This window comes from Seriola dumerili, unplaced genomic scaffold (assembly GCF_002260705.1).
Source record: "Seriola dumerili isolate Sdu_G_001 unplaced genomic scaffold, Sdu_1.0 BDQW01000003.1, whole genome shotgun sequence".
NCBI lineage: Eukaryota > Metazoa > Chordata > Actinopteri > Carangiformes > Carangidae > Seriola > Seriola dumerili.
In genome coordinates, this window is record NW_019174258.1 from 7,658,244 (window position 1) to 7,673,996 (window position 15,753).

At 40.5% G+C, this 15,753-nt stretch overlaps 1 protein-coding gene across 1 annotated transcript in view; it reads right to left on the bottom strand.

Moving 5' to 3' along the window:
• Nucleotides 1-1,671: 1,671 nt before the first annotated feature.
• The window catches only part of cd276 (CD276 molecule), a 65,654-nt gene continuing 51,572 nt past the window's right edge, over nt 1,672-15,753 (bottom strand). The window contains exons 7-8 of the mRNA XM_022742591.1: nt 13,450-13,488; nt 1,672-2,521 (exon numbers count right to left, since the gene is read on the bottom strand). Of these exons, the coding sequence (XP_022598312.1) occupies nt 13,466-13,488 (23 nt within the window). The 3' untranslated portion in view covers nt 1,672-2,521; nt 13,450-13,465. The remainder of the gene's footprint in view (nt 2,522-13,449; nt 13,489-15,753) is intronic.

Consider the following 15,753-nt stretch of genomic DNA (forward strand, 5'->3'; position numbering starts at 1 on the left):
GTGAGTATATTTGGATTCAAGACTATTTAATCTGCTAAATTATTCTTTATGTGCGTGTGTGTGTGTGATGCTGTCCGAGGCTTGGCTGTGGGGCAACTCAAAGCCCTGCCAAGTGTTTTATTTTGATAGATAAATAAAGATGTGGCATTAACATCTTAAACATTTATCCTCTTGAGCCCGGGTCTGTGAAAGGTGACACTAAGTGTGATCAATTACAGATGTGAAGGAAGTTAAGTCAAGAACTATTAACTTGCTGGAGTTGGCAGGTGTAGTCAACAGAGAGCAGGTTTTCCACTGCATGCCATTATGTATTTGGAGATATTTAAACTGTAAATTAAACTTTGGTAATGTGGCTCCATACTTACAAATAAAGTCTGTATTTGGGTACACAGAGCTGCTGATTTAACCAAATCAAGCGGGAATCCTCCACAGTCACAGTGTTTCTAGTTACAGAAAAACATAAAAAGCAGTTTTTGATAGTGACCATGTGATTCATGTTTTTTTTTTGTTTATTTTTTCCCTTCTTGATTTCCAGTTGATGGTCACATGTATTTGAATGCTGTTAGAAGCAAATGTAATTTGGAATTAGGGACAAAGAAAGGCTTGACAGACTTCCTAATTAATGAGGGCTTGGCATTTGCTCCTTTTGTCTCATAAGAATGATTTTAATCTAATTTATGATTTGATTTCCAAGGTGTACATTCAGCAGGGTCTATAGAAAGAGTGAGCTGCCGAGCTTCACCAGACTTCCTTCAGTTATACTTGTTCTGTTCTTTCTGTTTTTTTCACAAACATATTTTCACTGGCCCTCTGTCCCGTCTTCCTACACTGTAAGATTTAGAAGTCTTTGCAGACATTTCCGTTTTAGGGGACCACTGATTCCAGTGCTCACAGTCAGAAGAAAGAAAATGTCTTCAAGACTGGCATTTTCTTCCTTAAATCCCATGACATTTTTTTTCCAGTCCCTGAATGAGCGAATGAGCGCTTCTCAGAGAGGGGCCAACCAAATAAACCCCTCTTTGGGCCTAGAGCCACTAATCTGTAATTTAATTTCAGGCGGGTGTCTGGGCCATGAGGACACGCAGCAAGGTCAAGGGCTACTGTACAGAGAGATCTGCACAGTTGGGCACAGCCTGGGGTTTGATCAACAGTCTCATCCAGCTTAGGAAGAGGACACACTATGTGTGCGTGTTCCTGTGCATGCGAGTGTGTGGGTGTGTTGGGGAGGTATTTCTGCACTACTTATACAAGTCAGACTTGATGCAAGGTAGCTATTTCTCGTATGACAGCAACAAACAATCACAGAGAAAATCCATTATTCAAAACAAGTAAAATGTTTGGGATGACTGAGCATCTGCAAACAGAGAGGGATTAGCCCTAAAATAGGACTGCGTCTAACTGGGAACAATTCAACTTGTCAGTGTTGATCTGCATGTAAATGAAATATTTGTATTACTCTGACCATAATTCATGTTTTACTCATTATGTAGAATAGTCTATTTGGCAGATAAATCAACTAATGGAAAAGTGGAAGGATGAATTTGAGCAGCATGGCTTATCCTGTGGTTGAAGGAATGTCTGTAATAAACTCTACCTTGTTCTGCCTGAACAACCACAAAGTGGCACTGGGAATGGGACCAATAATTACCAATGACCAGGCAGTTTCACCATGTCTCTTTAATGTAAATAGGCACTGGGTTATCTGACACAAACGGCTTTGGTATTCCTACATGGACATATGGCACAGGGACTTGCTCAAGTACCTAAAAAAAAAGCGATAAAACAATCTGTACAGGCCGTAGCCTGCAAGAGATAAAACATTCCACTCCAGCAGTAGCAAACTAGCTGAGATCGTCTGTGTTCATTAAAAACAATTTCTTACATGTAAGGCTGTCAGGTCAGTGAGAATATCAGGGTGTATCCCATGCACCATTTGCAGTTTGTTGGAGCTTAGCTGGCATTCAATTTCAATTCCTTCATGTTACTGAATATAGGAGAGCGGCACACACTGACAGGTACAAGTTACTCCAACGACAGACGCTAATTAGCAAGTGCAGGAGTAATGGGGGAGCCAAGCTCTCTCCCTGGCAGAGAGACAGTGATGGCAACTGAGGCAGGGTCATCTCTTTAAGTGTCTCTGGCACATGCCCCATCGCAGCCCATACACAGTGATGTCAGCGACAGAGAAAGGATCCTGTCACATCCAGTAGTTTTCAAACAGAGCTTCTCTTTTGCATACTGCATAGAACACAACCCACTCAGCTGCATTCACTCACTGCCGTGGCCCTCCATTGACAGAGAGGGAGGGGAGGGCAATAGAAAATAATGGCACATGATATGTTTATGTGTTTTGATGGAAACTCGGGGGGAAAGTCTTAGAAAGAAGATGATGGACTCATCTTCTGCTCAGCGAGGCTTTGACATTCTGTAGGGGACGTTGGAAATAGTCTCCAGGTTGATGGATAGGTGGAGTGGGATTACCCGCCAGACTCATCTCTTACCCGCCGTCTGGCCCAGACTCCTGGAAAAAGACACAAAAACACAATATGTATAATATCGGGCTGTTCACCATGGGAGAGGTTATTAGCTTTGGAAAAAAAATGAAACACTGCAGGGTGGTCACAATAACCAGCGGCTAACCCAATAACAGATAAACAGCGCTAACCCCACTGATAATATTTGGTCTCATGTGTAGATTACTAATAATTTTCTGCCATTATTATTCTTTGTAACAGCAAAAAAAATAGTAATGAAAAATAAATGGTGAAAACAAGCAAATTTGGCACCTTTAAATACATATACAGCAAAAGGAAGCTGTGTTTCCAAGGATGCGACAACCTCAAGTCTTTCTCCATCTAGTCATCCTCGTCTCTGTATATCACAAGTGTCTTTCTGAACTTCTAATGCTTCTCCTCACTCGTAGCCCCTGTGGACCACCCCACCGCTAGCACAGCGAAAGAAATTGTTCTCCCTGCATCATTAAACAGTTTGAATTAACTTGGTTGAAATTTAATTATGTCACACATGAAGCTCTTCTACTTGAAGCCTTTAAAAGCAATATAGTCAGCTATATGCTTGGAGGTCCAGCTTTTAGATACATTATTCAAGGCAGTCAGCTATATCTGCATGGAACTGGATTCCAAAATGAATACAGTGGGCTTGCTCATCAGGACAAATCTTTTCATTTCTGTTTCCTGTTGAGATATACAACATAAAAAAAACTGCCTTGTGGGAGTGGAAATTCTGATCATGCTCTTTGTTCCATTAAGACTTTAGCTGCCTGTCTAAACCCATCATGAATCTTTACTTTTGATTTACACATACTGCAACTTGAATAGCGTTGACCCTGTGCACTCAGTAAACAGATGTATTTTCATGTTTGAAGCACTCACTGTGTCTATCCTACTATTTTATCACAGGAAATACAAAAATAGGTCTGTTAGTGAGCTTCTCCTACCTCCTAATTGACACTCATTATCATGCCTTTATTACATTTTTACACATGACAGGCTGGTGTGATGTGGATAAATCCTAAATAAAAACCCTAAGGGCATTGCCAGCAGCTTCAAAAGTAAAAACTGATACAGTTATAAAGTCACTGCCACTGAATGATAGGAATCTTTGCAAATTGCAAAGCTCATTGCAAGAATATCTGTTTTATGGAGCAGGGCTCTATTTGAAAATGCAGTTTGGCTTCCGTTTGCTCCCTGTCAGAAGGTAATCCAACTTGCCAACTTAGTCATCACCCAGATGAACAAAACACAATTTTCACACATGCATTTTCTCATCAGATCCCTACATGCCCCTGGAGAGATCTAAGGACATGTCTCTCAAAGAGGCGTCATGCTGGAATGAAAGACCTCTACCTTCACCCAGACACTGGATGAACAGCAGAGTCAATTAAAATCTTTAAAAAAAAAAAACTGAAACAACCACCCTGAAAAGATTTTTTTTTTCTGGGACTGTTAACACCGGCAATCAAAAAGTAAACTCCAACTTAAGTGTTTAACAGTTTCTCTCTGTCTGAGAATCCAAAGCAGCCGTGGCAGGGCAGCACCGCTCCTCCACTCCAACACCTGAGACGCAGGCTGATGGACAGATTCATTTACAGCAGGTTCACGAGATTGCACACTAATTTACTCTGGCGATAGGAGATTGTTCACGTAAAAGATACAGCGGCACAGTGGATTCAATCTAATGAACCATTGTAAAGCCACGCCGTGCCCGTTTCTTTCCTAATTTACATTGAAATGTAAGTGCCATATCTCATTCTCTCCGTTGGTAACTTCCCCTTCAAACACCAGGCATGGGACTATGAAAGTAAATGTTTGTGAATAACCTTGGAGAAGTATTCAGGATAATGAGAAAGTGGCTTAACCTTGGTGATACTTAAAGATCATTACCAGATGATCAAACACACCATGACAATTTAACTAGGCAAGAATGGATAATTATGAGGTACAATGTATACTACTCAAAGAGGATATACGGACCTGCTTTCATGGATACATTTACATTTCAACAAATACCCTACAAGCCTTAAAGTAGAGGGCTGCAATAGAAATAGGATCCCATGGGTCCTGCAGGACACAAATAGTGGAGTGTGGGAGATATTTAAATAGCCGTTAGTATCATCAGCGTAGGAAGAAATATAAGAGGCTATTATTATTAGGCTTAACCATGCGTGTAAAAACATATCCTTCAAGTAAACTGTATGGTTTATGCCTCCAACGATGCCACCAAATAAAGTCGAAAAACTGTATTGTGTCTCTCTTTCACCAGCTCCCTCTTTTTAGAATAAATTGTTAAGTCAGTTATACAAACAACAGAAATTACAAATTAGCAATCACAATGTAAAGCTGATAAATAAATAAAAGCACCATCACTGCTGCTCTGAAGCCTCACATTCGGGCACCTGATTTGTTTAATGTTTAATGTCTTTTAAAGGCTTTTAATAATGCTTGTTTTCAGGTAATGTGTTCTAAAACCTTAGTATTAAAAGGTAAACAGTTTGACATCTGAGAAGTATATTATATATTTACTTGCTGAGAGTTAGATGAGAAGATTGATATCACTCTCATGTCTGTAAATATGAAGCTAGAGTTAACATCAGTTAGCTTAGCTTAGCAGAAAGACTGGAATATGAGATAAACGGCTAGCTGGACTCTGGCTGAGACAAAATCCTCCTTCTAGCATATTTACAGTTAACTAAATAACACATTATAAGATGTTTTGTTTGATCGCTTCAAAAAGCAAAGCTTATATACACGGGAGAGAGGATCGTGCCACTGACCTGTCGTGGCCCATAAATAGTCTGGGCACATACACCCTGAGTGTAAAACAACTAGCTGTTATACACTTTGTTTTTTTGTAAAACTGGTGGACAAAGCTAGGCTAGCTGTTTCCCCCCGTTTCCAGTCTTTGTGCTAAGCTAGCCCAACAAGCTGCTAGCTGTTGCTTTATATTGATTGTGCAGACACAAGAGCGCTTTATCTAACTCTCATCAAGAAAATGAATTAGTATTTTTTTTAAAATTTCTATTCCTTTAAATGTTAACTTCAGCATTTCTTTACAGTGATACATTTCATTAGGGTTACTTTTTCCCTGCAGGATGGGGCAGACAGTTACTTAGCAGAAAACAGTGTTGCAGAAATGTGTAGAAATTTCTGCAGGAGCAGGACTATATGGAATTGACCAAAAAACTAACAAAAAAAACAAACAAAAAAAAACAATGGTCCTGTGCAGTGATAATTCACAATGATCACTATGAATGATGCAGTAATCCAGCAGCTCTTGTTACAGGCCTCTCCACTCTGTCCCAATAACAATAAGCCAGAGTGAGGTGTATGACAGGTCATTCTGTTACCACTCCATTGTTATTCCAAAGCAGGAGCATACACCACACTCTAACAATCTTTATCAGCTCTTTTTCTATGGTTGAGGTACCCCACCCTCGACCTCTCTCCAAAAGCAACCTGCAGCCCCCTGGTGTTAATTATAAGACTTTTCCCCCCAGAGCCTGGGTGGGACGTGGAAGTGCATTAATCTTGATTCTTCACTTCAGTCTAAAGGATCGTTTGAAGAGACTCCTGTGGTAAGCCCCAAAGGCGAGGTGACTCAGTACCAGGAGAAAGGTAGAAGGAGGGGAAATAGAAAGAGTCACAGTTCATTCTGTGCTCACACTGGGATACTGGCCACCTCAATTTACCCTATACCACTTACACTCTCAGCATGTTAATCTGGATGAATATTTAGGGTGACATGCCATGACCATCTTCCACCTGTGTTGTGATTTATTTGTTTGCTGATGCAGCGTGAAGGTGACTGTCACCTTATATGCTGAACTGAGTAGAGCTGAAGGACTGTGACATGGTTACGTCAATGAGTTTACATTCAGCCCCATTTCATTTCACACTTCAGCCTATCGTGGGTCAGTGCCATAGTAACACACACTATATATCTTTTTGCTCTTTTAATAATTTTTATTAATGTAAAATTACACTGTTTCATGGTGTGTAAAAATAGTTTGGCACCCATTTTATAGCAATAAGCAACTGCTGCCTGATGCACAATTACTGATATCCCACTGCGTCTCTGCACCTTGTTGTTGCCAATGTCACAGACTGTAAAATAAAGGGATGGAAATGACACAGACAATCATGTAATTGCTTAAAACAACTCTGCAGACTGGAGGCAGCGATGAAAAAAAAGGCTGTAAGTGATAATAAGTGACTGGCCTGAATATACAGGTTGTTTGAGATAATGTCCAACCAGCGGAAATGAGAGTAAAATTATCAATTTAACTGAATGACAGCTTGAATATTCACTGATGCACCACTAATCAGATGCATGTGACACAATAAAACAATCACATCTGATGCTTTAGCTGTAACAAGAAAAACTTCTTTCCAAAAAACATTCTCAAGTCAGTGCCTTTCAACATTCAAATTTAGAATGACTTTGTCTGCACATTTGATCATGGTCCTCCTTATCTCATTAGTTTATCTACTTCTACAGTAAAAAAAAAAAAAGTTAGGTAGCATGCAAAGACGTGAATATTTAAACTCCCTCTGGCTGAGCATGTGCAACTTCACGATAATGTGTACACACTTCAGAAAGCTACACATAAAAGTCATCTCGCCACTCAATAAACAACATATTTAGCATATTTCTATCCCAGTGGGAGGACTGTTCACTGTTTAGGTTTGTGCCATCTGTAAATTCTCTGGTGCAGAACATATTCTCTTTGATAGCCATCCTCTGTGAACAATAGGCTGGGATCCATTTAAAAACGCCAGCTCCAACTTGTGACAAGACTAATTTAGGCTTAAAAAACTGAACTCCAGGCATTGTTGGTTGCTGCAAATGGGACATTTCAAATGAGCAAAAGTTCAGAGAAACCTAGAGGGAGACTCAGATATCATGAGGCTCGGGTTTAATGAATGGTCAGAAAGTGCTGTCTTCATGGGAGGGAAACTGACAGCAAGCGTTCTGAGTGACGAATATTAAGTGATGCTAATATGCTATGACAAAAGCCACGGCCTAGTGGCCGCACATAAAGCAAACCATGTCATTACCATGGAGATCATAACAACACTGCAAAACATACATGCGATGCAGGGTCAGAGGTGCCAGTGGGTGTCCTTGGGTCTGCAAGCATGCAACATTTAAGAGTTATCATGGAGACTACAGATCCAATGCCTTTTGCTTTTTACATTAACATTTTAAATGCTCCATTAGATGCCCATGCTTTTGTACATCAAGCCTCAGAGAATATACATTTAGTGTCTATTTTGATCATCCCAATAATTGCTTTACTTTGCTTGTTATGTACTTTTTATGGGGCTTTTTTTTTTTTAAATCATCTATACATTGATGGAATATCTCAGCATCACAATGTCCCAGTTGTGTGTATTCATGCACACACTTCCGTTTGTGTGTGTTTTTCAACATGACCACATCGCTGCTCTTGTACACAGTCTCTCATCTGCATTATGAGTAATCTATGGTAGTTAATTGAGCCCAGAGGCAGTTGGTTTCAATGAAGGCTCCTGTGCTTTTCTGGCAGAAATAGGAGAAAAAGAGCTCTCCGGAGAAGGCAGCTCTCTGTGGAGAGGCAAACAGAGCAGAACTCCTACCATGTTCATTAGTTGTCATTGATCACTGATTCAGTCGCTGTGCAGCTCCTACCACAGCTCGCATATTACCAGTTTCATGTCATAAAAATTAACATAAAAGGTAAGAAAGTGGAGCTAGCACAGCATTTTACTTGTTATATTTTATTTTTCACTGCACTGTTTTGATGTGGATGGATGTTTGCCAAGGTTTTCAACAGTATGCAGAGATTGCTACACAGCACACTTGTCCATTCCACAGTTTTCTGATATCAATATGAGCCACTATATTCAGTTATTGGCTTCCCTCAGTGGCTATCATCGCTGCAACCTATTCCATCACAGGTGATGTACTGTAGAATGAGGCTGCATGGTATAAAAATGTTGATAAATGGCTGAGACAAAAGCATAAATAATGCAGAGATCAGAGATACTGGAATAGTGAGTCAAATGCCACTTCAAGACACCCCACACCTCCCTGGAAAGAGTCCATCGTAAGTGTCCTGTCTGACATCATCAGTGTCTGCCAGGCCTCACCTGCCACATACAGCAGGGGGGAACTAGGGAAGCTCCCTTCTGTCTCTCCTAGACCTCCGCTACTCTTCCCACCAACTAAATAAAATCGGATCATCTAAGGGCTCACATCCCATCTCCTACACCTGGCTGCAGCAGCCTTTTAAATACACTTAGACTAGTTTTCTCCTTTCAAACTTCTCTCTATTTTACCCCCTTTTATCTTTTCCCCATCCTTTGAAAAAGGACTCCCTATGTGCAGTCTGTACTTATAAAACCATGACAGAGTAAACCCTGAGCTATTACTGCAAAAAAGTATAACAATGAGATATATTCTTAGTATGACAGTACGGAGTTTAAGTGAATATATAGGGGTGAATTAAATCAATATTTCACAGCTGTGCTGAAGGAGCTGGGAAAGTGCCATTATGTAGCACTAATTGCACCTACAGGGTCTATTTTAAAAGAAACGTCATCTGCATTCTCATTGGAATTCATCGAAAGTCCTCAGGTAGATGACCGGGTGGTCCATGCTGAGTTTTCTTTATTCCCTTCATGTCTACCTTTGAATATTTATTCTCTTCTCATTTGCAGCCATCTCTGGCTAGGCCAAGGTTCTGCACAGTACTATTCCTTATTGCCCCTTTACATATAAAAAGAACCAAAGAGACTTTAAAAAATCTTTTTAAATTATGAACCCAGGTCTTGTAAATCAATGCAGTTTTTCACCTGAGAATTTGTAAGACTTCTTTGGACAATATTGCTTCTAAGATACTATTTTTATGTGAGATGAGTCAGTTGTGTAATTAATGCATTTAGCTCTAGAGCCCAAAGAACAATAATACTGACGGCTTTTTCCAAGTGCTACTGGGAACCAGCATTATTCAGGCACTGAGGTTATGCAACAATCAGTGAGTATCCTTCCACTGGCAAAAAAAGAGGAAACTTCAAAGGAAAAAGCAGAAAACTGGAAAATAACAAGTGACTCACACTGAAGCATCATTAGCTTTTGGACTATTGTGGATTTTGGCCCATAATTATGAAAGTGGTCTTGACCTTGACTTAACTCTGTTGGGTGAGTACGAAGAGAAGGAAGGAGAACCACCACAGCTTGTTCACAGAATTTCACTCTTGGTAGAGGAACAGGAGAAAGATGACAGTGATTAACAGACAGTTTTAATGTGTCTCTTGTCTAAGTTTCCAAAACTTCTACGTTGCCGTATGGATCAGCATGTAACATTTGCGATACCACACACTGAGTCCGAGCCAATAACAATGGCAACAAAGCAGTGTGCCCTATCTGCAAAATATTGAGCATGCTGCAGATAGCCATTTACTATGTTATCTGTGCTTGGCAGCAAGTAATGAAACAATAAAAGTTTGAGTAGATAAACATAAGTCATGGATGAACACGTGTATCGATAACGCAAAGGTTTATGAAAACAACGTGCCCCCTGACTCTAAAACGACTTAATTAAATGCAGAACCTTGCTTTATTAAATAAGATATGCTGCACTCTGCATAAATGCATTAATCGATGGCAAAACTGCCACACAAATATTAGAATAATTGATCCAGGATGATTCAGCAGCGGGCAGGTCTAGGGGCTAGGGGATATTACCGAGCAATAACAGTCTCGGTGAAGGTCAGTGGATACTACAGTAATGACAAATGTCCTCTCTTTGACTCCTACTGGCCAGACTTTATTTTGGCTAGTTACAGGAAATTACTTTCTGCACCTTCCATCACCTTCTACTCACTCTGCGTGCTGCGGCTTTATGGCAATGACCAATCCGTGTATAATAAAAACCAGGTGTAACTGTACAACCTTGTAATAAAAAAAGTATTCACACAACTGACACCAAACTGCTGGTTATGAAAGTAAGAGTTAGAGGCACAGTGAAGAACGCATATAGCGTGGCTCCCTACTGCATGCTAATGTGAGATAGTAGTGAGGTAAGTGTGACTCATAGACAGTGGTGTGACTGAGCAGTATCATCCAGTTTATTTTACCCTACCTCCTCCGCAATAGATGTGTGCCCATACTGTACACACACATACACAGACGTGGATGCCAAATATACACAGCATATCAAATATGTCCTGCTTCTGAGTTGCTGAAAAGTTTTAAGAATACAGGCACTTTGAGTACAGGTTTCACTTATTAGCAGAGTTAAGCTGGGATGGTCTTAAAAAGCAAGAAATATTCACCAACAAATAGCTAAATCAATCAAACTGTGTCTCATTTTCTGACAAAAGACAGACCAGCTACACCATCCTGTTATCTCTACAGAACCAGAGTGACAAAAAAGCTTCAGCATGTGTCAAAGCAGAATTGATGGAGTGCCTCCAAAATGTCTCCAAAAATATCACCGTCCAATATCAAAACATCCATGTCACAACAAAAAAAAGGAAAAGATATTTTTCTCCTTTTAAGACAAAAATATCCTCTGCCTTAACAACTGCTATCCTTTGTTGGTTATTTCTGGCCTACAGAGGTCTATGTGCTGTGCTCAGTGAGGGACACAGGCTGGCCATGGTTGAGTGAACATAAGGCCACTCCTGGGAGTGACCCATTCCTCTCCCCGAGGTTCACAAGGTCCCATACTGCCAGCACCCTGGCTTCCATCACTGTGGGAAAAGCCTGCTTGCGCACCACTGTATTACTGCTGCTGTTCCAGGACCAGGTCACCCTGCTATTAGAGTGGAGTCATTAAAAAAGAGAGGCAGCCATACAGTCAACCCTGAGTGTGACAATATAAGTGGGTTACTAGAAATAACACACACCATCATCATTCCGCTCTGAGATACACCTACCTACCGAACATTCAAACATAGTAAAGACAACACTTCTCCATAACTTGGACACTGAAGAAGTAGAAAGGTCAGCATAAGAATAATGTCCTACACCTTGTGATGATATTCGAATGGAATACCATAACTGATCAATGACTGGTCTCCAAAGAACAGCTTGATGCCCTTTTCATGTGCACAGCGGGAGGTAAAAGAGAGAGAGTGAGGTTTACTGATATCAGGAGCCAGACGAAGGCGTGGAAGCATCTCTTGCAGGGCAATTCCAGATGATGTAAAGCAGCCAGTGCGGCATTCCTCCACCTGTGGTGCCATTTCTGTAGTGAATCCATGTAATGCAGCTGTACTGAAGAGCTTTCTCTCAGTCTGGTTGAATCATTTCCCAAATTATGTGCAAATTCTTCATATGTCCTACAGACAGGATCCGGTTACCAGTCTGTTTGTCTGTGTTCCCAGGTATACGCTCTTTCTTCAGTTCAAATCAAGCAGGCCATTTATGCCACCAGTGTCCAGAACACTCAATAACACTCTCACATGCTGTCAGTGTGGGGAGTGTAACTGTCCATGGTGCTGAAATTCTATTCACCACCTCCTTTCTCGCAAGATGAGGCTCTACACTACTTAACATACAATATACTTTGTCTTTTTTACTTTGATATATATTTCTTTTATACATCAGCACACAGTATTTGTAGTTTTGTATTATAGTTCATAAAATCCTTCATATGCTATGAAAACAATACTTTATGTCACTGCTCTATGGGGCATTTTTATGTCACTATTATTATAGATTTTTTATTTATATATTGTGAATGGAATCCGTTTTGTGGATCTGTCTATGATGTAACTTCATGTTTATGTACGCTGCTCTGCTTTCCTTAATACTTTACTAATTCTGTGACTTTACACTGAGCATACAGTATACAGCATCTTTTTTCTGATGAACAATCACTCATCCAACAGTACTTATGACTACTTTGGTGCATTATTAAAGACTGAAAAGAGCCTTGCATTGTGGGGACTGTTTCAACCATGTTTCCATGCTGTGAGGTGACATCGTCGGAAAACTACAGAAATCCATCTCTTAAGATCAACAGCCAAGAAGCCAGTTGGGGGTAGTGATTGTAGCTACAAGTCTGCTTTTAAAAAAGAAGTAAAATTTGTACCAATATTATGCCATAAAAAGTTGTGGTGTCAGTTCAACCACTGCCAACAGGAAAAAGTGAGAAGTTGAAAAAGAAGAGAAGAAAAAGAAGAACTGTGCAAGTGTCTCTACAATAGTAACTGGGGCGTGTAGCCAGCCAACGTGATGGTGAGGATGGCATTTCTGACTGCAAAATTCACAGTGAATACTGGGTAGTGCGGGTGTGGTTAATAGGGACATGCCTGGAAGCAGATAATGTCTTTTTTCTCCTCTAGTTTTCCTCGTCAGTACATGTAATGTTCAAGATGGGTCCGAAAAAAAGCAGTGACACATTGCTTAAATGTAGCAAAAATGATCCTATTAACCTTATTTTGTACGGCTTGTTGTAAACACCGAAATGGCCTGCTGCAGCTCCTCATGAGCTGAAGCTGCCACTTTGAAAACTTCATGAGGATGACATTGAATATGCGTAGTTTCCGACAGAAAGAAGAAGAAAGACAGGCTGCATGACTCACACATTAAATGTTTATCATCAATCAGCCTCTTATAGTGGCTTTGAGCAGGCCAGGGAATTTATGTTTGCATGCCAGATAAAATGAAATAGATTTATCATATCATCCAGTGACCCTGTGTTTCCTGAAATCAAAATGTCAAGACTTCTCATATTCCTGACTGTCTGCTGAATTAATGCAGCCTAGCCTCATTACAGCAGCACTTACCCTTAGCCTCCAGAGACATTGTGTCCTCCAGAGAATTACTGCTGAGAATACCAGGCAATTGTGATAAAGAGAAAGTGTGTGACACCTGAGCAACACATAAAAACACATGTACTTAACACATGCATATACATATTGAAATCATACTCACCTTTATTCTCTTGGCCTTAACTTTTCAGTGGTGTCATGGCTGAGGAGAAGAAAACAGACAAGACTGAACACTTGAGGTCAGAATATTGTATCAATAAAAGATCTGTGAACAGTGCAATTACTGTACAGTGGTCACGCTGGCGTCAACTTTCATGTCTATTGTCTCATGGACCAAAGCATTATCTCAGGCTTTGTAGCTGTTATCGGTTTTCCCCTCCTCCTTCAGCATCCCTCCTCCTCCTCCTCCTCTGCTCCATCTCTGTGCACCAACCTTGCCATGGCTAACAGGAAGCAGAGGGCACAGCGCTTTATTTAATTAGTCACAGCAGCTGAGTGCTCATGTGGAACCAAACAGGGGAGGCAGATTGGGGTAGTGAGATGGATAGGCACTCTCCCACTGGACCTTGGCTGTGCTGTCAGAGGAGCGTAGATTACATGACAGAAGGGGGAAAGGGGGGAGCGGAAGGGGGGTGGGGGTGGCGGTGGCAGAAGGATGTAGATGGCGCCTGTACAGGGGGATTCAGCCCAGGAAAAGAGATTGCCTTCACTCCAAAAGTAGCCCTGTTCAAAAGCGCTATTTGCACTGTCAATTTTTGCCTAGTATGCAAACCAGTGAGCAGTGGGACTGCCCTTGTTGTTGTGATGCACAGCACTCAGTGGTTTGACTAATATTAACTGTGACAACACTCATTATTCCAAATGATTTAGGAGTTGCTATTTTTCCTCTATCTCTTCTGACAAGGATCTGGTGGCCTTTTCCTCACGGACCAGTAGATAACCTCTGAGAGGTTGCAGAAGTTGCTCAGTGTGCAGCACATTCTTGATGAGTTTCTTCCCAAACTCAAGGCAAAGGAGGAACAAACGGAGAGAAAAAAAGTTTCTCAACAACTGACAATCCCCTTTTGTAATATACAATAACACTTGCATATGTTGAAGATAGAGAAATAAAACGAGAAAGCAAGCACAGGGAACATCTGTTTGTACATAATTAGAGAATTTGGGGTAGTGTGACACCTATATGATTTATATGATATGATTTTTATTATTCCCATTATTATCAGACCAGTGTTACTTAGCATTCCAAAACGAAACTCCATCTCTCTGGGTTCACCCTTGGAGAAAACACAGTAGTAAACATGCAGCTTACTGCATGGTGCTGAACCAGCAAGGAACATGAGTGCAGCGCTTGAATAATGTGTGTGCAACTACTAAGCAATGGTGTGCAGGGAGCTCTTTTAATTAGTGCTCTTGAAGTTATCCAGTGACCCACATCTAATAATGAAGGCAACATGAATGTTCTATTTACATATGTTTAGTCAGTAATGTGTGACCGTTGGGAGAGCCCAGTGGCTGAGTATTTGGTGCCAGTGGAAAGGGAGGGCATGTCAAGCGGAGCTGCCTGGGGCTGCTTTCCAGGGCCTTCCTAATTCCAACTGTAGCAATGTGGAATGGTATGTTCGTGACCTGCAGGTCTGTCAAACTGGGTTATGTTTAGAATATGCAACTTTTTAATAAGCCTTGCTCTGTGAATGCCACATATCCCAAGAATCCAATTCCAAGTTTTTTTCTTTTTTCAGTGTGGGGCACTAGAACTCCAGTTCAGGGATTTCTGCCATAACCTTTATACTCTGTTGCTTTAAGTGGGCTTGTAAATTTATGCCAATACAGTAAATAAGAAAAACAAACTAACTTAAAGGTGGCCTGTGGAGCTTTTCGTAAACAAACAAAAGTTCTGTTTACACTCAGTGTTTCTCACCAAAGCACATTGTATGTATCCTTGAGGTGTAACAAACATGCTGAGTGCGTTTCTTTCCTCATAAAACAGTTGCAAAAATTATCAACAGTTGATCAGTGGAATAACATGAAACCAACAGCAGGGTGTGAATTGCACTGCCTGAAACAAAGCCCGCTTGTAAACATTGCTTCATAGCACAACTAGTGGTCAAAAACTCCACAGGGCTACCTTTTGAAGACAGGTATTTTGCAACAATCAATATTAGGGAACAGCCAGATTTTACAAAATGAAATTTATTATAACTATTTCTTTAGTTGATACTAGTTGCCTACAGACAGTCCATTCCCTACACTGATTTAATGATTAAATGGACATGTAAAAACTATTTCCAATCTATAGTAAAATTGACTAAATGTAAAATGGATCATATTCCCAGAAGCAATAAAAATATGTAATTCCAAGGAACATACAGCTAAACTCCCCACTGAAATCTTTAAATTCATTTACGCATGATGCCCATGAGAGACATGTTCCTTGTGCATTAGGGTGTTGTATTTTCATTGCTATCTG